This window comes from Rattus rattus, chromosome 13 (genome assembly GCF_011064425.1).
Source record: "Rattus rattus isolate New Zealand chromosome 13, Rrattus_CSIRO_v1, whole genome shotgun sequence".
In the NCBI taxonomy this organism is placed as follows: domain Eukaryota; kingdom Metazoa; phylum Chordata; class Mammalia; order Rodentia; family Muridae; genus Rattus; species Rattus rattus.
The window spans coordinates 62667035-62689435 of NC_046166.1; the positions used below are offsets into that span (position 1 = coordinate 62667035).

At 42.9% G+C, this 22401-nt stretch overlaps 1 protein-coding gene across 4 annotated transcripts in view; it reads right to left on the minus strand.

Annotated features, from left to right (window-relative positions):
* The window catches only part of Zmat4 (zinc finger matrin-type 4), a 377690-nt gene that overhangs the window by 281504 nt on the left and 73785 nt on the right, over positions 1 to 22401 (minus strand). For all 4 annotated transcript variants that reach the window (XM_032918629.1, XM_032918628.1, XM_032918630.1 and 1 more), the window contains one exon: positions 20375 to 20480. In XM_032918629.1, coding sequence (XP_032774520.1) covers positions 20375 to 20476 — 102 coding nt within the window. In that variant the 5' untranslated portion in view covers positions 20477 to 20480. The remainder of the gene's footprint in view (positions 1 to 20374; positions 20481 to 22401) is intronic.

Genomic DNA, 22401 nt, shown 5'->3' on the forward strand with positions numbered 1-22401 from the left:
ACACACACACACACACACACACACACACACACACACACACACACACACATCCATACCCCCTGCCACACACATTACCATCAATCAATAGAAACAAAAATTAAAGATCAGAATCTCAGTTCTATATGAAGTCTGAAAAGATATTGAAGAAGATAAATTTAAAACCTCATTTTTAAATTATTCCCACAGTTGGCAGCTTATAAAGATTAGTAATAGCAACTGTATGCTGAACACTACACATGATCATAGAAATAATATGACCAGAATCTACTCGGGAGAAATGGGAGGCATGAAGATTATGTCGGTGTTAGAAAGTATGCATTTATCCAGGAACATTACCTGGCTTAGCTGTTAATATATTGCCAAATCCAATGTTTTTTAAGTGATGTTATTAGCATTTTTGTTATTTTTATTAATAATGCATTAATGGGTGAGGAGACAAGAGACACAAAAGTAGTGCAGGAACACAAAGGAAAGAGGCAAATGTGCTACAAGTCAATTTATCAGTAACTCTGCACAGCAGGGGCCTAAATGAGCAAAGTACAAGATGGAGCTTGTTAGAATAGATCAAGAAAGAAGAGCCATATGTTTTATTGAAGGAGAAAAAAAAACAGAAAGACATATATAAGCCAAAAACAAACTATGGAGAAAGATATAGACTAAAACTAAAGATGATGGAACAATACTAATTCAGGGAGAACATATGTGAGACCAAGAAGGTTCTCAGGCATCCCAGACATTCCCAACAGCACAGGGGGTAATCTCGGAGAACCTTTAATATGTATATTTAATATGTATATGCCTAATAACCGCTAAGCATGTGTGAATGTGAACGCATCTAAAAAAGAGCTCAGAAATGGTCAGAGCTGTGAGAAGAAAGAGCAAATCCAATATTATAGCTGAAGAGTTCAGCATGCCTCTACCAGAAATGGAAAACCCCAGCAGGCAGAAGATCAGTGGGGACATAGGTGAGCTGAGAAGCATCAGTCATCTGGACATAATGGACATCTATATATAGACCACTCCAGCCACCAACAGAACCAGGCGTGTTCTTCTCTGACACACAGAGCATACTCAAAGTACAAAGATTTGACCATGAAATGCATGTAAATCAGTTTTAATAATTCACAATCAACGATATCTATTCTCAGACCATAATGAAAATCAAATTAGCAAGTCACAATAAAAAATTAGTTTTAACCTCCAAATAGTAGGGGATTGGATGAAGCAAGCCTACGTTAATACACTGGTCAGATAAGAAATCTCCCAGGACAGTGAAAAGCCATTGTAAATCTCTCTACCAGCCATCAGCCTCCTTACTCTCCACTGGGCTCAGGGACTGCATGGACCCTAACCTGCAACCCTCACTGAAGACGCCCAGGGTCATCCCCATTCCACACCTGTCAATCTTTCAGCCACTCCACTCACCATATTGACCTGAAACCACATAGAGTCCAAACAAGTCTGAAGAGGAGTCCCAGGTATAAACTCCATAAACCAGGCCACACCCAGGAAACACGCAAACTGGATTTCATGGTAGAGAGAGAGAGAGACAGAGAGAGGAGAGAGAGGAGAGAGAGGGGAGAGAGGGGAGGGAGGGGAGGGAGAGGGGAGAGGGGAGAGGAGGGAGGGGAGAGGGGGAAAAGGGAGTGGGAGAGGGAGAGGAGAGAGAGAGAGGGATATAAAGGATATGTAGGAAAAGAACAGAAAGGATTCGATAGGGGGGGACAGGAGAGTAGAATGAATATGACCAAAATAGATTTTATAAAATTCTCTATGAATTAATAAAAAGCATTATAAAAATAAAATATAAACAACTTGTCAAAGGTGTGAGGTACAGCAAAAACAGTGCTTAAAGAAAAATAAATGATTTGAATACATATTTTAAAAAAGGAAGAAATATGTGCCTGTAATGTCATCTCCTGGAAGATAGAGACCAAAAGATTATGAGTTCAAGGCCAGCCTGAGCTATATATGAATGCCCTATCCGAAAGGGTCACTGAGAAGAGTATTTGATCAGTGTGTGAAAAGCCTTTAGCTCAAGGAGGGGAAGGGGAAAGAAAGGATGAAGGGAGGGGAGAAAGGAGAAAAAAGGAAGAAGATAAAGACAGACAACAAAGGGTAAGGACAGCTCTAAAATCAGTCAATTCCAATTCAGCCTTAGGGAAATAAAGAAGAAAAAATTTAATCCAAAGAAGGCAATGTAAAATTTAGGGAGAAAAAAAAAACTTAATGAAGTAAAAAGCAGAAAATTAACAGAGGAAAAAAAATCATCAAAACCAAAAGCCTGTCCTTTGAAAAGATCAATAAAATTATAAAGCCTTTAGTTAGGCAAAGAATAAGAGGGCAATGACACAAACCATTAATATTATATGTGGGAAAGAAGGCATCACTATGGGCCCACGGACACTAAAGGGACAGTAAAGGAACACTGCCCACGTCCATCCACATTGAGGGACCGGATGCAACTGAGAAATTCTGAAGGGCAGCCCCACAAGATGAAATGGGCAGCATGAAGAGGCTTCTATCTATAGAGAAGTTGTTGGGGTTGAGGTTATTGAATTAATTCTCTCACGAAAGAGAAAGCTCACGTGGAATCCCTGACAATTTCCACCCACCATTTAAGAAAGAATTTTATCCGTTCTCCAAAACATCCTTCAAGGATGCTGAGGACAGCAACAGCCTGGTTCTAAAACATAGCAAAGAAAAGGAAACTCCAGCTAGACACTTCTCATTAATAGAGACGCAAAAAATCATGGACAGGACACCAAAAAATGGATCAGACAATGTCTTGCTTTTCTATTGCCGTGACAAAGCACCATGAGTAAGGCTACGTATAGAAAGTGGGTTTTATGATCCCAGAAGGATAAGGGTCCAGCGCCATCATGGCAGAGAGTGTGTCAGGAAACAGGAAAGCATGGAGTTGGAGCAGCAACTCAGAGCTCACATCTTGATCCCCAAACTCAAAATGGCACCAGTATTTTGAAACCCCAAAGGCCACCTCTAGTGACTTTCTTCTTTCAATAAGGCCACACCCAATCCTTCCCCAAAAAGCAACCATCTGGGGACCAAGTAATCAAATGTCCCAAGTCTCCACATTCCTCTCCTTGACCACAAACTTTCATGCCTTTATCGTAATACAAAATGCATTCTGGACAACTTTAAAAGTTCCCATAGCCTTTCACAGTCACGACATTGTCTAAATATCTAAAGTCTCTCCTTGGACTTAACTAAAACCTCCTGTAAAAAAAAAAAAAAGAAAAAAAAAAAAAATCACAGACAAATCGTTATACTTCCGACATAAACTGACATAATAGAACACATGGTACCATTCCAAAGGCGGGAAATCTGAGCACAGTGAGGAAATACTAAGAGCAAAGTCTGAAACCCAGCAGGCAAACTCCAAATCTTGTAACTTCGTGTCTGAGGTCACAGGATCAGATGTCTCTGCCATCACATCTTTGCCACCGGCGAGATGCATCTCCCAGGCTAGTTCGAGTCCCTGTGTGCACCTCTCCTTTGTAGATACCCACAGCTCTAACATCGCTGACATCATAGCATTTCCGATGGGACTTAGGCTCCACTTCCACAGCATCACGTGACGCCTCTCAGGGACTCTTGGATTCTCAGGGGTGGCCTCTATGCAGCGACTGCTCCACCACACAGTCCCTGGCATTAGTGTCTTTCCTTAACAGAGAAGGAAGGTTCCACAACCCCTCCTGACTCTAAAGACTCCATAGACTTGAGCAGAAGCTTCTGAAACCTACTGATCCTTTTTTGACAAATTATCGGAATACACCGGTGTATGGAAACCATTAGCTTTTCTACATACCAGTCACAGACTTGCTGATAAAGAAGTGGAGCAGGTCTTATTCACAATAGCTTCAAAAAAACCAGAACCTCTATGAGTAAACCTAAAGAAAATAGTGGACACCCTCCATAAGGAATACTTTTAAGAAAGTAAAACAAGAAAGTAAAGAAGATACCACCAGAAAGATTGTTTGATGCTTACAGATCGATCGGCAGAATTAATAGGACGTTAACTGGTTCTTTCACCAATAGTTATCTACAGAGTCACTGAGATGTCTCCAAACTGCCAACAGCATTCTTCACAGCAGTAGGGAAAACATGTTCGTGTGGTGATGGAAGTACAAGAGATCCCAAATACCTAAGCGGTTTTAGCAGGAAGCACAATGTTTGAGGCATTACAGAGCCTGAAGTGACCTAGCAGAGTCATAGCAACAGACAAAAACAGTGACATATAGGAAAGGGTGTGGACTGCAAGGGAGCACAGCAGAGGACCCACGAGCAGAGCCATACAATTGAAGACACATGTAATCTTTGTCAAAGGTGTCAAGACGCTCACCGAACAAAGGCTCTTCAACAAATTGTGCTGAGGAAATCAGATGTTTATGCATAAAAGAATGGAGAGGCAACCATATCTCTTATTTTGCAGAGAAACCTATTCAAAATGGAACAAAGACCTTAATGTAAAACACAAAACTCTGAAAGTACTAGAGAATAGCAGGAAACGCACTTCAAGGTACAGGCACAAGCAAGGACACTCTGAAAATAACTTGGATGATCGTCGGAAACAAGCTTAAAATTTAAGAAATGTCAGAGGGTAGGAGAATGAAAGGAAATCTGCAACTGGCAGGGGTGGGGGTTGGGGGACATCTCAAGACCCTGCCAGAGACCTGGGAGAGGAGCTCCCCAGGAATCTCAATGGGGTGACCTTAGCTGAGACTCACAGCAGTTGAGATATGGAACCTAAAAAGGCCACCTCCTGTATCTAGGAAGGAACCCCACTGGAGCAAAAGGGACACCAACTCACCCACAAAACTTCTGACCCAATATTTATCCTGTCTACAAGAAATGCAGGAACGAGAGACAGAACAGGGACTGAGGGAGACAAAGCCCATCGATGATAGGCCCTACTTGAGACCCATCCCATGAACAAGCACCAATCCCTCTCCCTATTAATGATATGATGTGATGCTTGAGACAGAAACCTAGCATGGCTGACCTCTGAGAGCATCCACCCAGCAGCTAATGCATATGCAGAGACCCACAGCCTCTGGATGGAGCTCAGGACTTGTTTGGAAAAGTTAGGGGAAGAATTGAGGACCCTGAAGGCAACAGGGACTCCACGGGAAGACCAACAGAGCCAAGCAACCTGGACCCTTGAGGGCTCTCAGAGTCTGAACCACCAACCAAAGCGCATACACAGGCTGGACCTATCCCCCCTCCCCAACCCGCCACATACACCTGCACACATGTAGCAGATGTGCAGTTCAGTCTTCATGGGATCCCCCAACAATTGGAGTTGGGGGGAGGGCTACCCTTAAAGCTGTTACCTGTCTATGAAATATGCTCCACTAGCTGGGCTGCCTTATCTGGCTTCAGTGAGAGAGGATGTGCCCAGCCCTGCAGGGATTTGCTGTGCCAGGGTGGATGGATATACAGGGGGCCTCCACCCTCTCAGTGAAGGGCAGAGAGGGGGAGACCAGGAGGGAGGCAACAATAGGGACATAAAGCAAATCAATCAATCAATCAATCAATCAATCAATGTTTTTAGAGAGAGTAAATTATAAGCAAACAAATAAATAAATTAAGAAATGGAAGTGCCAGGACATTCAAAGTCCTCTGCCCATGAAAGGAAACTTCCAGCAAAGTAAAAACACAGCCCATAGGATAGAGAATATTTTTGCCATCAGAAAGGGGATTAATATTTAGAAACTATAAAGAACTCTAAAAATCAAATAGCAACAAAGCAAATTACACACAATCAATAAACCAATGGATCGAACTGACAGTTCTCAAAGGCAGAAACATGGCCAACAAAATTTATGGAACGTGTTTAACATCCTTGAAGCAGAAATAAAAACCATTTCAGATCACACCTCACCCAGGTCAAGATGACTTTGATCAAGGAAAGGACATTTACTAGTGAGACTATGGAAGATGGGGAGCCTGGTGTGACTGCCGTGGAAATCAGTTCATCAGAAACTAAAATAAAATGACTGCATGTCCTAGCTCTGTCACTCCTAGAGACGTAACCGAAAAGATCCTAAATCAACATACCCCAGCAAGACTTACATAAACGTGTTTATTACTGCTCTATTAATAGTGGCCGGGAAACGGAGCCAGCCTAGATAGATAACCATCAGCATATGAATGATAAAGAAAACCGTGCTATATATACACAACAGAATTTTATTCGGCTGTCAAGAATGAAATTATGACATTTGAATGAAAATGGATGGAATGGGAATCGTTACATTGGTAAAATAAGCCCGACTCAGAAAGAGTACCACTTGTTTTCTCTTATCTGTAACTCCCAGATCTGTGTGTGTGCACGTGTGTGTTCTTGTGTGTGCCTTCATGTGCCTGTGTGCGTGCACGTGTGTATGTGTGTGTGTGCTTGTACATATGTGTATGTTCTTGTGCATGTGCGTGTATGCACGTATGTGCATGCCTGCATGTGTGTCTATGTGTATATGGACATGTATGTATGTGTGTGTATGTGTGCTTGTGTGTGTGCATCTGTGCCAGTGTGTGTGTATGTGTGTGTGTGTGTGTGTGTGTGTGTGTGTGTGTGTGTGTGTGTGTAGCAGTGGGGACTATGATGGGGAGGAAGGGATCTTAAGAAAGCAGAATGCCAGACAGGATAATAAAATGTTTGTGCCCTGAAAGTGAGAGGGACTATTTAGGAAGAGGAAAAGGAAGAGTTGAGTTATGGGAGAAGATGAAAGAAAGGGAGAATGAAACCAAAGTACTCTGCCTTTGTGTGTGTGTGTGTGTGTGTGTGTGTGTGTGTGTGTGTGTGTGTGCTGTATGCCACAAGAACAGTCTTACTGTTTGTAACTCAAAATTTAATTTTTTTTTCTTTCCTTTTTTTTTCGGAGCTGGGGACTGAACCCAGGGCCTTGCGCTTGCTAAGCAAGCGCTCTACCACTGAGCTAAATCCCCAACCCCTCGAAATTTAATTTAAAGGGAAAAAATAAAAATACTTAATATCATTAACCATCAAGTAAATGAAAACGAAACAATATTCTTACACTATGTCACTCCTGTTAGAATGACTGTTACTAAAGAGAAAAAAACAGGCATAGTGTAACCTCCAGAAACTATGCTGAAAGACGAGGCTATACACAGGTTCAAGCTCAGCCTGTTCTAAAATACAAAAAAGTAGTATGCACACACAAATACATGCACACACGTGCACACGCACATATATAGTAATGCATATAGTACTAGTAAGAATATAATTTGTACAATCTATATGAGAGAGTGGGGAACGTTCCCCCCAAAATAAACTAAAAAGGCAAGAGAAAGCTTGAGTATGATTTATATAATAATTCACCTTTCCTACTTACATTTCTAGGTATATGTCCTGGGAAATGAAGTCAGCATACCAAAGAGACCTGTACACCCACAGTCATTGAAGTGTACCCACAATGGCTAACGTACAGACTCACCCGGGGTGCTGAAGAATAGGCATCTCATTCAAAAGCAAGTATTCACCCATAGCACAGGAGAGCCTTAGAGCTGGCAAGATGGCTCAGTGGGTAAAGACATTAACTACCATGCTGGTAAATAGCTTCAAGTCTGGGGACCTAGCTCTGCTAGCACACCGTGGCATGCATTTGTGTGCATGTGTATGTGTGCATGCATACACACACACACACACACACACACACACACACACTCACACACACAAATAAATACTTTTTTAACTTAAGAATTAAAGCCTCTTATTTGTAACAAAATTAATGGAACTGGACACCGTTATGCTGACAAATATTTCAGACCCAGAGAGTCACACAGGCCACACTCACTCTCTCATATGAAAGCTATGACACCTGCTTGAATAGATTATTGATGATCAGAAACCAGGGTGAGTGGGAGAAAGGGAATGAGAACAAAGGACTGGTAAGAACATGTTCCGTATGGGTATAGAAGTATCATACAAAACCTGAGTGGGATGTAAAATTAATACCTCACTAAAATATTAAATAAAACATAATTTTAAATAGACAAAAACAGAATGACCAGATGGTGCACTTAAATATTCCATAATGCATATAGTTTGAATCAATTATTCCTTAAAACTGGAGAAAAGAATTTGAGTGTTGACAGGAACAAAGTTCTCAAAGATCAAACAAATGTTGTCAAGAAAAAGTAAGTCTTATCTCCATCCTTTTTCTAAAACCTTTATCTCTTGACTGTTATCACGGAAAATCTTGTAGAGATGCATGTGACCAGAACCTTCCCTAAGAAACAAAAGTTTGAAAGCCTACGAACCTACAGCCTCAGGCTGTCTTCCTAACCACGTGTCAGAAACACCGCCGTGCACTCTCTGAACGGGCATGTGGAATTTAAACGTCCAAGCAGGTGTGGAGGGCGACGTCACAACTCACCATTGGTGGTTCGCTTTGCTTCATTTAAACTCGGTGCACAGATGATGGACAAGGACATCTTCACGATCCTACGCAGGACAGAAATCTCAACACAGAGGAGTAGGATGTATGCTTAAACATAAGCAGCCTAGTCAGTCACATGCTGCCCAAGGCTGGTTTTGTCCTGCATCGGGAACAATTAACTCCTGTCTCTAAGTTATTAGCTCTATCATGTATGCAAATGTGGTCTAAAGAAGAGATACAGCAATTCCTTCCAATATTTTCCCCTTTGCTGCCATAGAGAACAAGTTGAATTTCATCTGCCTTGTCAACAGGTTGTCCCGTCTCTGTCGTGGCTCACACACCCATGGCTTGCCCGGTCACATTCATTTTCCTCATATATATAGGTGGAGTTTCTGCTGCCCTTAACTTGTTTCTAAGATTTGAGCACTTTCTTTTCTTTTTGTAAATGTTGCACATGTCTGTGGGTCTATGAACGCATGTATTACACACTGACATGTAGATGCCCTCAGAGACCAGAAGGGGGTGGTATCAGGTCTCTTGGGGATGGAGTTACACATGGTTGTGAGTCACCCGATGTGGGTGCTGGGAACTGACCTCTGGTCTTCTACCAGAGCAGCAAACATTTCTAGTCACTGGGCTTTTGATGGGCTTTGGGGTGGGAGTGGGGGTGGGGGTTGTTAATTGTGGGAGTCATAGCTTTTATCTTTTTCACCTACAGATTTCTAAAAAATAAGGAAATGGGCTCGATCATAGTACTTATACATAATGTAGACATTAAAAAAATTACATTGGGGGAGTAAATGCAGGCACACATCAGTGTGGGTCATTGCCTGGCTCCTAACTTAAATGGATATAAACACTTGCCAGCCACCCCTCTCTTCTGATCTGATACTATCCAGCTAATGGAAATGGGTGAGGGGCTGATCACTGTGTTCTTCTAGGTATACCTATCCGGTGTGACAAGATTTCATATTCCTCTTCTCAGAAAACATGTCATGACAAAGTCTAAATGTCATGTGGCCAAGGGACTTCAAGTCAGCGAATCAGAGTATTGATTGTTATATAAATACCATGCCCAGCATTGCTTGAGTCTGCTAGGCAGTCCAAGGATACTTGGGATCTTAAAGGGACAACGCTTACTCCCAGCACCCCTGTAGCTTTGTCCTATTCAGCACTAGACTTTCGAGATCCTTCACTCTGGTCTTATGACTATACCCAGCATCAGAGGAAACTGAGTCGTTCACACTGACGTGTGCAAATGCAACAGCCCTTAAAGCAGGAAAGGTTAAGACAGTAGACTGCTATGCTCATTTAGATCTATACCTCTGGGTACTACACAGATGAAGAACAGACAGGACATAACGATAGTCTGCAAGCAGGAATGACGCCTGTCACTCAGAACATAAAAGCACACGCTATATTGCTTACTCAAACACAAAACGTTCTCTTTTTCACCTTTAGAACGAAGTAGACTGCAATGGAACACCTGAAAGCATAAAGGTTTCCATACAGAACCCCGAACATGATTGTGATTTGCAAGTAAAATGTGATAAGGAAAACACAGCTTACGGGGGAGTCTAAAAAATGAGAGGGAACGAACACGTTTTGACTTTTTACTACAGGATGCTTCAAGAGAGAGCTTGGCAAGAAACGGTCACATCATTCTAATGGGGGGGGACATATATTTGCCCAATGCCGAAAGCTCGCACTGACTCCCAATGACACCAGTAGGTTTAAAGTTACATTGCTCACTGCGGGGGCACTGCAAAGCAGTGGGTGTGCTAAGCCTCATTCGATCAGTGGGGGTAAGTGTGCACTAGTGAGTATGCACTAGTGAGTGTGCACTAGTGGCACACAGCCACATCCTTCAGGCAGAGCAAGACGTGGTGGCACGCAGACCCATGAAGACCCAGCAGAGAGGTAAGGGAAAGAAATAAAGAAGCGCAGAGAAAATAACCTCCAATCAGAGGCCAATTTAAACAGCAACAACAACATATATTTAGGAAAGCCTGCTCAGCACGGAGGGACACAGCGACAAATCGGCATTGTTAGAATCCACACAAAGTTAGCAGCTTAAAAATTATCAAAACTCGGCCGCGTGCACATAGTAGAATGGGCATGGGCGCAGGTATTTACAGTTTCTGAGCCCAAGAAAAAGAAGCAAGAACAAATATAGAAAGAAAAAAAAAAAAAAAACAAGGAAACCAAAGGAAATTTAGACTGAGGATATGAATAGAAATCAGATAGAAAGGAAAGCTAAATGGCTGAGCAGTTTCTGAATGCTATTAAAAGTTTATCGTTGTAGAACACAATTTAAGATAAGACTATATAAAATGCCAAGTAGATTAGGCGAAAGGCGAATGCTAAGTTATTGGCAGGCATACGACGATATGAGGACCTTCATGGACTATGGGTAGGACATGAAGCTTAGTTGAATTGAGAACTAGAATGTCCCGTGGTGGGGAGGTAGCTCTGTTGATAGAGTGCTTGTTTAACATGCACAAGGCCCTGGGATCAGATCTCCAGTAATCTATAAGCCATGCATGGTGGCACATGTCTGTAATCTCAAGCACTAGGAAACGTGGAGACATGAAAATGAGTCCAAAGTCGTTTTCAACTACATAGCAAGATCAAGCCAGCCTCCCCCGAGATCCCATCTCAAGACAAAATAATCCAGCTAACCAATATGTCTTATGATGAAGAAATTCCGCATTGTGCTGTACATCCATGCAAGATCAACTCTCGGGGAAGTTTTCCAGCAAATCTCTTAGGGACAGTTGTCAAAACAGTGTGTGTGTTTGTAGGATATTGGAGACAGGGTAGGTATCTGTCCCTAAAACAATGGTAAAGTTAAATTGAACCAATACTCACACCGAGTTTCGTGCAACCATCAAGACGCAAGGGATCATAGGCACGTGTGAAAATGTAACACTGAACAAAACAGCAAGGTGGAAGAGAGTGCGATATTAGAAAGCCATTTGTACCCATTGAACACACATCCCTGCACTCTTACTGTGATGTTCTGCCAGAGATTACACCAGAAAGGCAGAGGACAAGAGCAACACGGACGTAAAGAGTTGGGCACTCAGCAAGAGAACCGTGGGCAGCAGTCACATGAATAAGTGTGCTGGCACCTTACACCACTGCGAGACGCTCACTTTGCCTCTGAGCTCCTCCCCTCCACAAACACGCAGCAGGGGCTTAGCTGGAGAAGAACACAGACCATTCTGAGTGTCAATCTGCTGAACACATCTGTCTGGTGAGCCTCAAAACTCATGAGGTTTTCAAATATGAGGGAGGTCTGTAAACTATGAAGTATGAAGGGCAATAGATGTGACACTTGAATGCTAGGTGAAAGCCTGGGTGGACTCCTGGGGCAGGAAAAGGACAGGAAAGGGGAGGGTGAAGAGATCTGAATATAGTCCACACTTACTACTTATTAATTTATGTTATATAAGCATAACCCATCAATGTTGCTCCATTGGATGACAAATTTACTATAATATTGGAAGAGGCTAACAGTGGAGAAGAAACTGGGTCAAGTATAAACAGAAATATTCTAGTATTGGTTTGCAACGTTCCTCTAAAACCAACACTATTCCAAAAATATGTTTAAAAAAATATCCATGTGCACAAAGCTATACACATTTTAAAGAGCATAAATAAAAGGTATATCAGATAGTTATAAAATGATTCTAGGGATGTAAAGTGCTTGAATGTCATGGATCCCAGCACCATATAAACTGAGTTTAGTAGCACATGTCTTGTCCACATGAAGTGGACAATGGAGGATCCAAAATAGAAGGTCATTTTTCTGCCCCACAGTAAATTTAAGACCAATCTCAGCTACATTAATACTTGTATCAGAAAGGAAGGAAGGAAGGAAGGAAGGAAGGAAGGAAGGAAGGAAGGAAGGAAAAAGGACAGAAGGAAGGAAGAGGGGAGGGAGGGGAGCAGGAAAGAAGGAAAGGGGGGGAAGAAAGAAAAAGAAAGAAAGAAAGAAAAAAAAAGAAAAAAAAGAAAAAAAAAAAGAAAGAAGGAAAGAAAAAGAAAAGAGAGAAGGAAAAAAGAAGGAAGAGAAGGAAAACAGAATAAAAGGGAGATAGGGAAAATTGCAGGAGAGAGATATGGGGGTTATGGGAATAGGAGGGAAGGAAGAAAAGAGAAGAAAGGAAGAAAGAAGAGAAGGGTAAAGACTTGGTAGAAGACACGAGGGCAAATGTTTAAATTCCTAGAACCTACATAAAAGATTGTGTCTGTAAGTCAATTCCTATGGGGATATGGAAGAGGGAAAGGTGAGATCCTGAATGCTCACCAGTCAGCTAGACTTGCATTTGCAGCATAGAACCAGAGACCAGAGAAGGACTAAAAAAAGAATAGAAGGGACAAACACCAGAGGGTGAGCTTGGTCCCTACATACAGGCTCACCTTAGCATGCATGAACACACACACACACACACACACACACACACACACACACACACACACACACACACACAAGTCTGTGACCATTTGGTTTGGGAAGGAAAGTAGTCACAAGTATGCAACTTGGCCATAATGTTTTTTTAAAGTTTCAGGCCTGCGAGATGGCACAGTAAATAAAGTGACTGGGTGGCTTCTGTGGCTCTACCCTCTGCAGCCCACAAAGTTTGTCTCCTAGGCTGAAGCCAGCTCCCCTCCGTGGCTGCTGCTATTCTTAGTGGTCATCCCATAGTACTAGCAACTCCGAAATGCTGGGTCTTCTGTTGAAACAGGGCTGCCCTCTCACCAACAGCCCCTTCTGGATTCTCTCAAGGAACTCCAGCCTTGCCACACAATGCCAAGCCTCAGCTGTTCTCTATGACCCCTCTATGTCTTCAAAACCAGTACCACCTGGGTGAGTCTTACACCAAGCTGTGCTGTCAGAGGAAGGTCCAACCTCGGGCATCTCTAGAACACCGCTTCTGTGTGCTGACCCTGAGAAAACACTTCTCAAAAGATTTCAGCTCCACTATGCTGGTCTCTTACTAATCACTACTAACTTATTAGTTCTAGCTAACCAGCATCAATTGTCCCAGAAAAGCAATGGTTTTACTTGAGTGATTCTGGTCTCTTGTTAATCATGGCTGATTTTCAGTCCCAGCTAACCGGAACCACAAATTCTCAAATGGAAATATGCCATGGCCTGATAGATTTTTGTGCATCTCCAATCTCGCTCTGGAATTTCTCAAGCCAAATCTCCACTGTCTGCATTTCTCTCAGCGCCCTTATCTTCCAACTGACCACATAAGAGCTTACCAAGCTTTGAACACTCAATGGCTTTTCTAGTTCAAAGTTCCAAAGCCCTTCCACAATCCTAGAAAATACACGATTAGACCTGTCAAGCAATATCCCACTTGTGGTATCAATTTGTCCTAGTCAAGGTTACTATCGCTGTGATGAAACATCAGAAACAAAAGCAACTTGAGGGGAAAGGGGGTTTATTTGGTGTACACTTACAAATCACTGTTCACCATGGAAGGAAGTCAGGGCAAAAACCCGGAGGCAGGAGCTGATGCAGAAGCCATGGAGAGGTGCTGCTTACTGGCTTGTTCCTCTATGGCTTCCTCAGCCTGCTTTCTTATAGATCCCAGCACCACCAGACCGTGGATGGCGCCGCCCACAATGGGCTGGGGCCTCCACCATCAACCAGTAATTAAGAAAAGGCTCTACAGACTTGCCTACAGCCCCATCTTATAGAGACATTTTCTTAATTGAGGTTCCTTCCTCTCAGATGACTTTAGCTTGTGTCATGTTGACACAAAGCTATCCAGAACAAATACTCAAAGCAGAGGAGCTCATTCTACTCCATTATTCCTCTTTATTAGTAAAATCTGAAATCTTTCAAAAGAAAGGAAGGGCTTTTACCAGCTGGCATAATTGGTTTAAAGAGACTGTCCTGGTAGGGATCAGTAGGCAAGCTGTACGGGTTGAGGGAGGGGCTCCTACCAGTAACTTTCTGCCCAAGGGCATTCGCGCATGTATATGCTACTCAAAGAAGGGGATCGTGATAATGAATACTGACTATCCGGTTATGTAATCTAGAATCATCTAGTGAACAAACCTCTGGGTATGCCTGGAAAAGATTATCTGTATTAGGTTGGTTTATGGCACTCGGAGAGGGGTTGTCCAGATTAGGTTAATTGCGGGGAGATAAGCCCCACTTAAGTGTGCACAGTAGCATTCCTTGGGCTGGGACCAGGACTAAATAAAAAAGAATGCTAGCATTCATTGCTCTCTGCTTCCTGACTGTGGATGCAATATGACCGGAAGTCTCACACTCCTGCTACAGTGCCTTCCCCGCCATGATGGACTTCCCTCACTCTGTAAGCAACAAATTAGCCTTCCCATCCTTCGGTTGTTTTGGTTGGATATTTTGTTGCAGCAATGAGGAAAGTCAATGAATAGTGTGAAATAATTCAAACTTAGATAAACTCCACTCCAAATTAAATCCTCTTGGTAAAAGCCTACAAAGAAGGGAATTATATTCTCAAGCCTTAGAGAAGCAAGCACACTGTCTGCTACCTGAGAACATCGGAAGCAAGCGAGGCAAGGCACAGGCTGTAGATCAATACTAGAGCACACTGCTCAGGTCAAGAGACTTTGGGATTTCCTCTTTGGCTAATACAGAAGAATGAAAAAAAAAATACAATCAGGTCCGAAATGAATATGTCCTCTGGTGAATGCTAAGAAAAGAAGTCTGGAAGAAAAATCATCAGCGAACGTTGCCAATCTGTACAGGTGGGGATCTGAGAGCCAAGTAGCAAACATATCACTACATGGGTTCTAAGAGCTAAAGTCTGTTTGCCTTTTACCAGGATTCATTCTGGATACCAAGGAATTACAAGGCAATTCAGAAATATATCTCGACAAAATTTGGTGTTACCATGAATTACATGGCTTGGGAAACAAGGGGGTGCAGAAAGGACAGATGCATTGTGTTACACAGGTGAACAAGGAGGCAGGTTTAGCTAATCTTGGTAGGAAGTCTATTTAGGGAAGCAGTCTCAAGCTGCTGTTTTCCCAGAGGAGAAAGCTGTGGTTGTTTTTTTCTATATACCCTGTCCATCATCATTCCTGTGAGGACCAAAGGCAGGCTTTTCCACTCCCATTGGTCTAGGCCATAAAGATGCTTGAGATGTCCATGCCTGGGTTGAGGATTACAAATCCACCGGAATTCATCTGCTCTCTGCAACCATAGAAAAGACATCCATGTCTCAACAAAAATAAGGGTAAAGTATTTTCCCATTTGTAATATAGATTATATATGTAATATGTATTGGTCACATACACACACCCACACACACACACACGTGTGTGTGTGTGTGTGTATAAACATATGTATGAAAAATTACATTCCATTCTTACCCTTATAATGTTTAAAAAAAAACTGGGTGCATCTGGGGGACTAAGAAGAATAAAGGAGGAATATTTTTACATTATACACTATTTTATATTTACTGATTTTTTGAATTATATAAATTAACTGTTTCGGAAATGAATAAAATATTAATATAAAAATACATTTTTATATTCATATCTCACAAATTTTCTCAAAATACTCAAGTCATATTAAAAACTACCTGCTTATAATATAAAAGGAAAAAGAACCAAGTGATATAGACACAAATCAAGATACAGGGAAAGAGAACAATAGTGTCTGCCTCTACAGTGAACACAGTAAATACACTTACAGTTTCTGAGTGTGGCAACACATTTGGTGTCAAAGCAAACGAGAAACATCCAGTTTCTCTGCGCAGACAGATCACATGCCTCTGTCTTGATCAGGGTTGGTATCACTGCCATAAAAATGCCGTGACCAAAAATGACTTGGGGAGGAAAGGGTTATTTGACTTACACTTCCACATTGTAGCTGATCACTGAAGGAAGTCAAGACAGGGCAGGAACCTGGAGGCAGGTGCTGACACAGAGGATGTGGAAGGATGCTGCTCACTGGCTTGCTCCTCCTGGTTTGCTCAGCCTGCTTTTTTTTTTTTTTACAGAACCCAGGACCACCTACCCAGAGGTAGACCCTCCCACAAAGGGTTGGGCCCACCCCCATTAATCACTAATTAGGAAAATGCTCTATCAGTTTGTCTACAACCTGATAGTATAAAAGTATTTTCTCACTCAAGGTTCTGTCCTCTCAGTTGACAATGAATTAGCCAGAACAGCATCTTCCTCCTATGCTCAGTGAGTTTGCTGATCCTGCCATCCAGTCACCTTCCCCAACCTGTCAATTCTAGCCTGGGTCACACTGGAAACAGCCTTACAAGTGAGGAAGCTTATAGCTCTGTGAGCCTCCGTTCAAAACTCCCAACACAGATAAATGACTCAATGACTCAACTCAAAGATTTGAAAAAAGAAAGGATGAACCAAAGCCAAACCCAGTTAACATCGCTGAATACTAAAACTCAGAGCAGACATCGAGGAAACAGAAACCAACGAAGTGATACAATGAATCAATAAGTCTAAGAACTGATTCTTTGGGAAGTTAAGCATGACTGGCAGACACATGGCCTAACTAACCGAGAGAAGGAGAGAGGAACGCATTTAAAATGTATTCTGGTAACTGGAAAACCTAAAAGGAATGAATAAATTTCTATATTTATCCAAACCACCAAAATTAAATCAAGAAACCAACAACCTAAACAGATCCATAATAAATGAGGAGATTAAATAAAAAAAAAATCGTTCCAGTAAAAGACAAAAGTCCAAGGCTAGATGGGTTCACAGCAGAATTCTACCAGACTTTCAAATATCTACGAAAGGGAAGGAGGAGGAGGGAGGGAGGGGGAAGAAGGGGAAGGAAGAGAGGGGAAGGAGGGAGAGTCAGGGGGGAGGGAAGAGAAGGAAAGGGAAGGAGAAAGGAGGGGGAGGGAAGGGAAGGGAAGGAAGGGAAGGAAGGAAGGAAGGGGAAGGGAAGGAAGGGAAGGGAAGGGAAGGGAAGGAAGTGAAGGAGGGAAGGACAGAGGGAGGGAGGAAGAATGAGGGAAGGAAGGAAATGAAATAAAGAAAAAGAAAGGAAGGAAGAAAGGAAGGCAGGCAGGTAGGCAGGGAAGGAGGGAGGGAGAGAGGGAGGGAGAGAAGGAGGAGGAGTATTCTCAAACTCCTACAGACTCAGTGTAACTCCAATACCCAAACCAGGCAAAAGCACAAAGAAAATGAAATATCATAAGCCAATATCCCTGATGGACACAAACTCAAAAGTGCTGGGGGAAAAAAAATACTTGCAAAAAGAATGCAGACATAAATAAGAACAAGATTATCCACCATGGCCCAAGTTGTTTCTCTCTGGAATGCATTCATTATTCTAACACACACTAGTCATTAATTGCAATAAGTCATGTAAATGGACGGAACTGCGCAGACCATTTCTACTGCTGGTTCCGATTCTCTCCAGTACCTAACACCAGTGCTTCCAGTGACGCTCATCGATGGGCTCCCATTGGAAAGCAGGCTCATTACCAGCCTGGACTGAAGGAGTGAGCCATACACAAGGGATTTCTGGGCATCACAGCAACAGCATTCTCAATGAGCTGAGTGAGATTCCTTTCTCACTGAGAAACCCACCCAACAGTCCATCTCAGCAGAGGTTGTCTGTAGACCTGAAGGCAGACGGACAGAATACCAGTTTTTCAAATAGTCCCCACTGGTTTGGGGCGCATTACTGTGTAGGTGTCCCAAACAAAGGGACAAACAGGAGAGACAAGAAATGGAGGGATCCCACACCCTGCCTCTGCCAGTTCTCTGCCTTGGCCTCTCTGCAGGCAGAATGCACAGACTGCATCAGATACAAGGAAGGCAAGGGACAGACAAGCAAAAGGCATCGCTCAACGTCCACCCACTTAACGTTGCTGGGCGAAGTGTGACACCGCCGACGGGGATCTATTGACTGCTTTACTTTTCCTAACTCACGTGTGCTACATTCAATTAACACGGGCCATAAACAATTAGATTACACCACAGCAAGAGTCCAGGACATCAATAAGCGAATCCGAGATCAAAATAACTATACCCTTAGTCAAGCAGCTAAGAGGTCTTGTTGTTTTCTTGTTAGTTTATTTCAAAACTTTGTTGTCTTAAATAATCTGGCATTAGCTTTCTGGTTCCACTAACATACAGCACGGAACAGCATCTCCAACATACTTAGGAAAGAGACCCATCTACCTCACAAGTGCTAAGAATACCTATAATTAAATAAAATAGATATTAAATAATACACACGCGCGCGCGCGCACACACACACACACACACACACACACATATGGATATTATTCAGGAATTAGGGATGATCAAATAAGCAAAGCAGTTTCTATCCTCAAAGATCAGGAACAAGGGTTAAAAATTAAAACAGAAAAGGCTTAATATAAAGGGCGTGCAATTTCAGAGCAGGAAAAACTCCCCTGATTTTCAGTGATATTTCAAAGTAACAGCGCTTCCGTGCTTATGAGCAATGTCCACAGAGATTAGAGAGTTCGTTATTTCCAAAACAATGAATTTATTCCCGATAAACAAATTCACTTTTTGCCGCTTCTGGTACTCACTTTCCTCTTGACAAAAGAATAATGTGTCGGCCTCCAGGTCCATAATTTTCACACAAATCAAAAGCGTGTGGGATGGAGGGAAGGTCCAGAAAGTTACAAAGTGCAGAAGTTAAATTTGCCACAAGCCGATACTATGCTGAATCTATGCAAATGAGGTGAGGCAGGTGTTAGGAGTGAGGTAGGCGTAAGAGATTATTGAAAAGATACAGGAGGAGGTGTATAGCTTCTCTGTAAACATCACACCTTTCCCTACGGAGGACCCACTGGGGTCTCAGGAACCAATCCCCTGTGGAAGAGGAGGGGTGGGCCACTCGCCTGACTTCTCTCCACAGATGTCGATTTCACAGATGTTCAAGGAGTGTGCTTGCCCCCCATCACCAAAGCACAGCAGCACAGGAGTTCACAGCAATAAAAGAATTTCATATGCTCGACACACTCAGCTTCCGAAGCATTTCCACGAACACTATTAAAGGTTGCATTCAGTCATCACAAAACTTGGTGGGGAAGGCAGGGTTGTGAGTGTGAGCCCAGAGGGGTTCAGGGAGTGACAGTGACAACTGGCACTTATTACAGTCGTCGGATGAAAATCAAAAATTGCTGGCTAAGCCTTGTAGTCCAAGCTTCCTTACAAGTTGCTACACCTGAAACCCCTATTCCCACAGCTCTGTGCTCTTCAGAAACCAAAATACACAATGCAGCACTCAGTGTCTTGGGATCCCAGCTCTCTGTCCTCCCCTCCTGGCTCCTAACTCCTCCCTGGGATGTAAATCAACCCCTCCTTAGCTCATCCTCCATTGCTGATGCAGGATCAAAGAGCATCTGTCAGGCGTCCCATGCCAGAGTTCACAATGCCCTTCTGGAGTATTTGGGGTTTCGAACCTGCTCGTGATTGCAGGAGACGCCTGCATTCTGGTGAACACGTAGGGCACTGACCACTGGGAAGGATATCTGAAGAGGAAGCCCCTTACTCCTGCTGAGACCCAAGTTTCCCTGTGTGACTAGCAAGGGCCTTTGAGCTTGTCTTCACTGGCGTGTCTGACTGACGTGTATTCCCTCACAGAGAGGGCAAATTGTGATATGCATCCCTCACAGAGAAAGCAAGCAAAGGGAGTCCACAGGGCTCTTGTGGTAGGAAGAACACATTAAAAATATTAATAAACACGAATGAATGAATAAATAAATAAATAAATAAATAAATAGTCTTGGAAGTACCCGGGGCTGCAGAATCACGTCCCCCAATCTTTAGTCCCTATTTCCAATAAACACGGTCAGGATTCACACTATACAGGCTTCCGACATGCGGTTCTGAAAACTCCCCAGTCCCATGAGCACGTATCCTCAAGCCCCACCGCCGGACTGTGGTTGAGCGAGCCAGGCTCTCCTTACCTCATAATGGGCCACCCGCTGGGACTCGGATATCAGCTGTGCACTGCACACCTTGCAGTAACTGTCTGTAAATAAATCCTGATCGATATCGGAGGACTTCATCAGGCTAAAGAAAAGTCAACAGAAAAAAAAAAGAAGAAGAAGAAGAGAGAAAGAGAGTCCGTTACTCTGACGAACACTCAGAACACAAAAGATGTGAAAAGCCAAGGTCCCAGGAGCTGGTGTGCTGATCAAGGAGACAGGTATCTGTCCAACCCCCAGTGTTACCATACCAACTAACCTCCATGACGAGGAACTGATCGTTTGCCTATGGAAACCCAACAGAGGTGCTATACCCTTAAAAGATAGACTCCATCTTTAACATTTCTGCTTAAAGAAACCAGATTTGCCCCTATGGTTTTTCTGTGACAAAATCATTAACACGTGTGACACAGATTAACAAAGCATTGTAAGGTACCCAATTCACGCAACAACGGCAAATAGGTCAAAAGCATTCTGATACGTCTTCACCCTAGAGATAAGATGTGGCTTACGAACCCAGATTCAGAAGTGTACAGACATGTATGCACAAAGCAGAGAACTTGTTTTTAAATATGTGGAGTGCGTTTCCAGAAACGAAAGGTCACTGTTTTCTAATAAGTTCACTTTGAAATGTTTCTATAATGAGCAGGATTTTTTTTTTTTTACCAAGGGACAAGTTATCACAGGAGCTTTACATGCAACATAAGATGTGGTGGCTACACTTTAAAACAATCAGGATGCAGCCTTCCTTCCAACCTCACATCGTGGAACACAAGGAGATCTTCTCATACATGCCGCCGTCTATATTTAGGGATTTCAGAGTCCATTAAACCATCTTAACTACCTCACACTACAACTGAATAAATGGTAAGTGAGTGGGTCCTCCACCTCCAACCTGCCGTGAGAATGCAGCCCAAGTCCTCATGTCTTCAAAAGTGATAAGAGGCAACAGATAAAGCCGGTACCAGACCGCATTATAGACGGGCAAAAGAGTCTCCACCTGTGGGCCCACTATGTGCATGGTGGGTGCGTCCTACTTTAATGCCTTCCCATTACCTTCTTTTTTTTTTTTTTTTTTTTTTTGGTTCTTTTTTTTTGGAGCTGGGGACCCGAACCCAGGGCCTTGCTTGCAAGTGCTCTACCACTGAGCTAAATCCCCAACCCCTTCCATTACCTTCTGGACTGTTCAAAAGTACATTACTGTGTGGTGACATGACCTAACTGGCTCCCTCTTCCAAACGAGCCCGTTCCACCTCAGGACTGCTGCGGCCGTGTGGTGTGTGGGAAGCACTAACTCCCTATGCTTCAGTTCCTCTCACAAACATGGAGATTATAGAAGATTCTTACTTGTTGAAAATTGCAAGGAATCAAAGAAGGCAATATCTTAAAAGTGCTAAATATAAAACTTTAATCGTATTTTCAAATACCTGGAACAACCAATAATGATTGCAGATACCTTAGACCACTGAGTCTTAGAGCTGATGTGGATCTGTAGTTTCTGGAAGGATTTGCCCCTAGCAAGTGGTGGGTTGAAGTCCTCCTTCTGCCATAGGCTAAGGTTTACTCCTCACCATACACAATGCAATCTGTCTCGGGGAGGGTGCAATCTTTACGTCTCTTGGCTTGAATACAAATCTATCCTGCCATACCTTTCACTCATTAATTCTGCCTCAGGCTCAACAGCCAATCTTCCCTTTTCACCAGATGACCACACTTGAATTTCTGAAGAAACAGTCTTCATGCCTCTTTCTGAGCCCTGCCCTTCCCCATAACCTTGTGTCTGTTTTCAGCATGGTCCATCTTCAGAAGCAGTACCAGGAAAGCAAGAAGGCTCCAGGAATGGTCTAACAGGGAAAAACAGACCCTACCAACGGTATAACCTCTGACGTAGTCTTTATTCTCATCCCAGAATGAAAACAGTGAAGATAACTTTTGAGCACAGGGGAAAATGCAACAGAACACGAGATCCGCCTAATGGGAAGTGAGAACCTACATCGTTAAGCCAA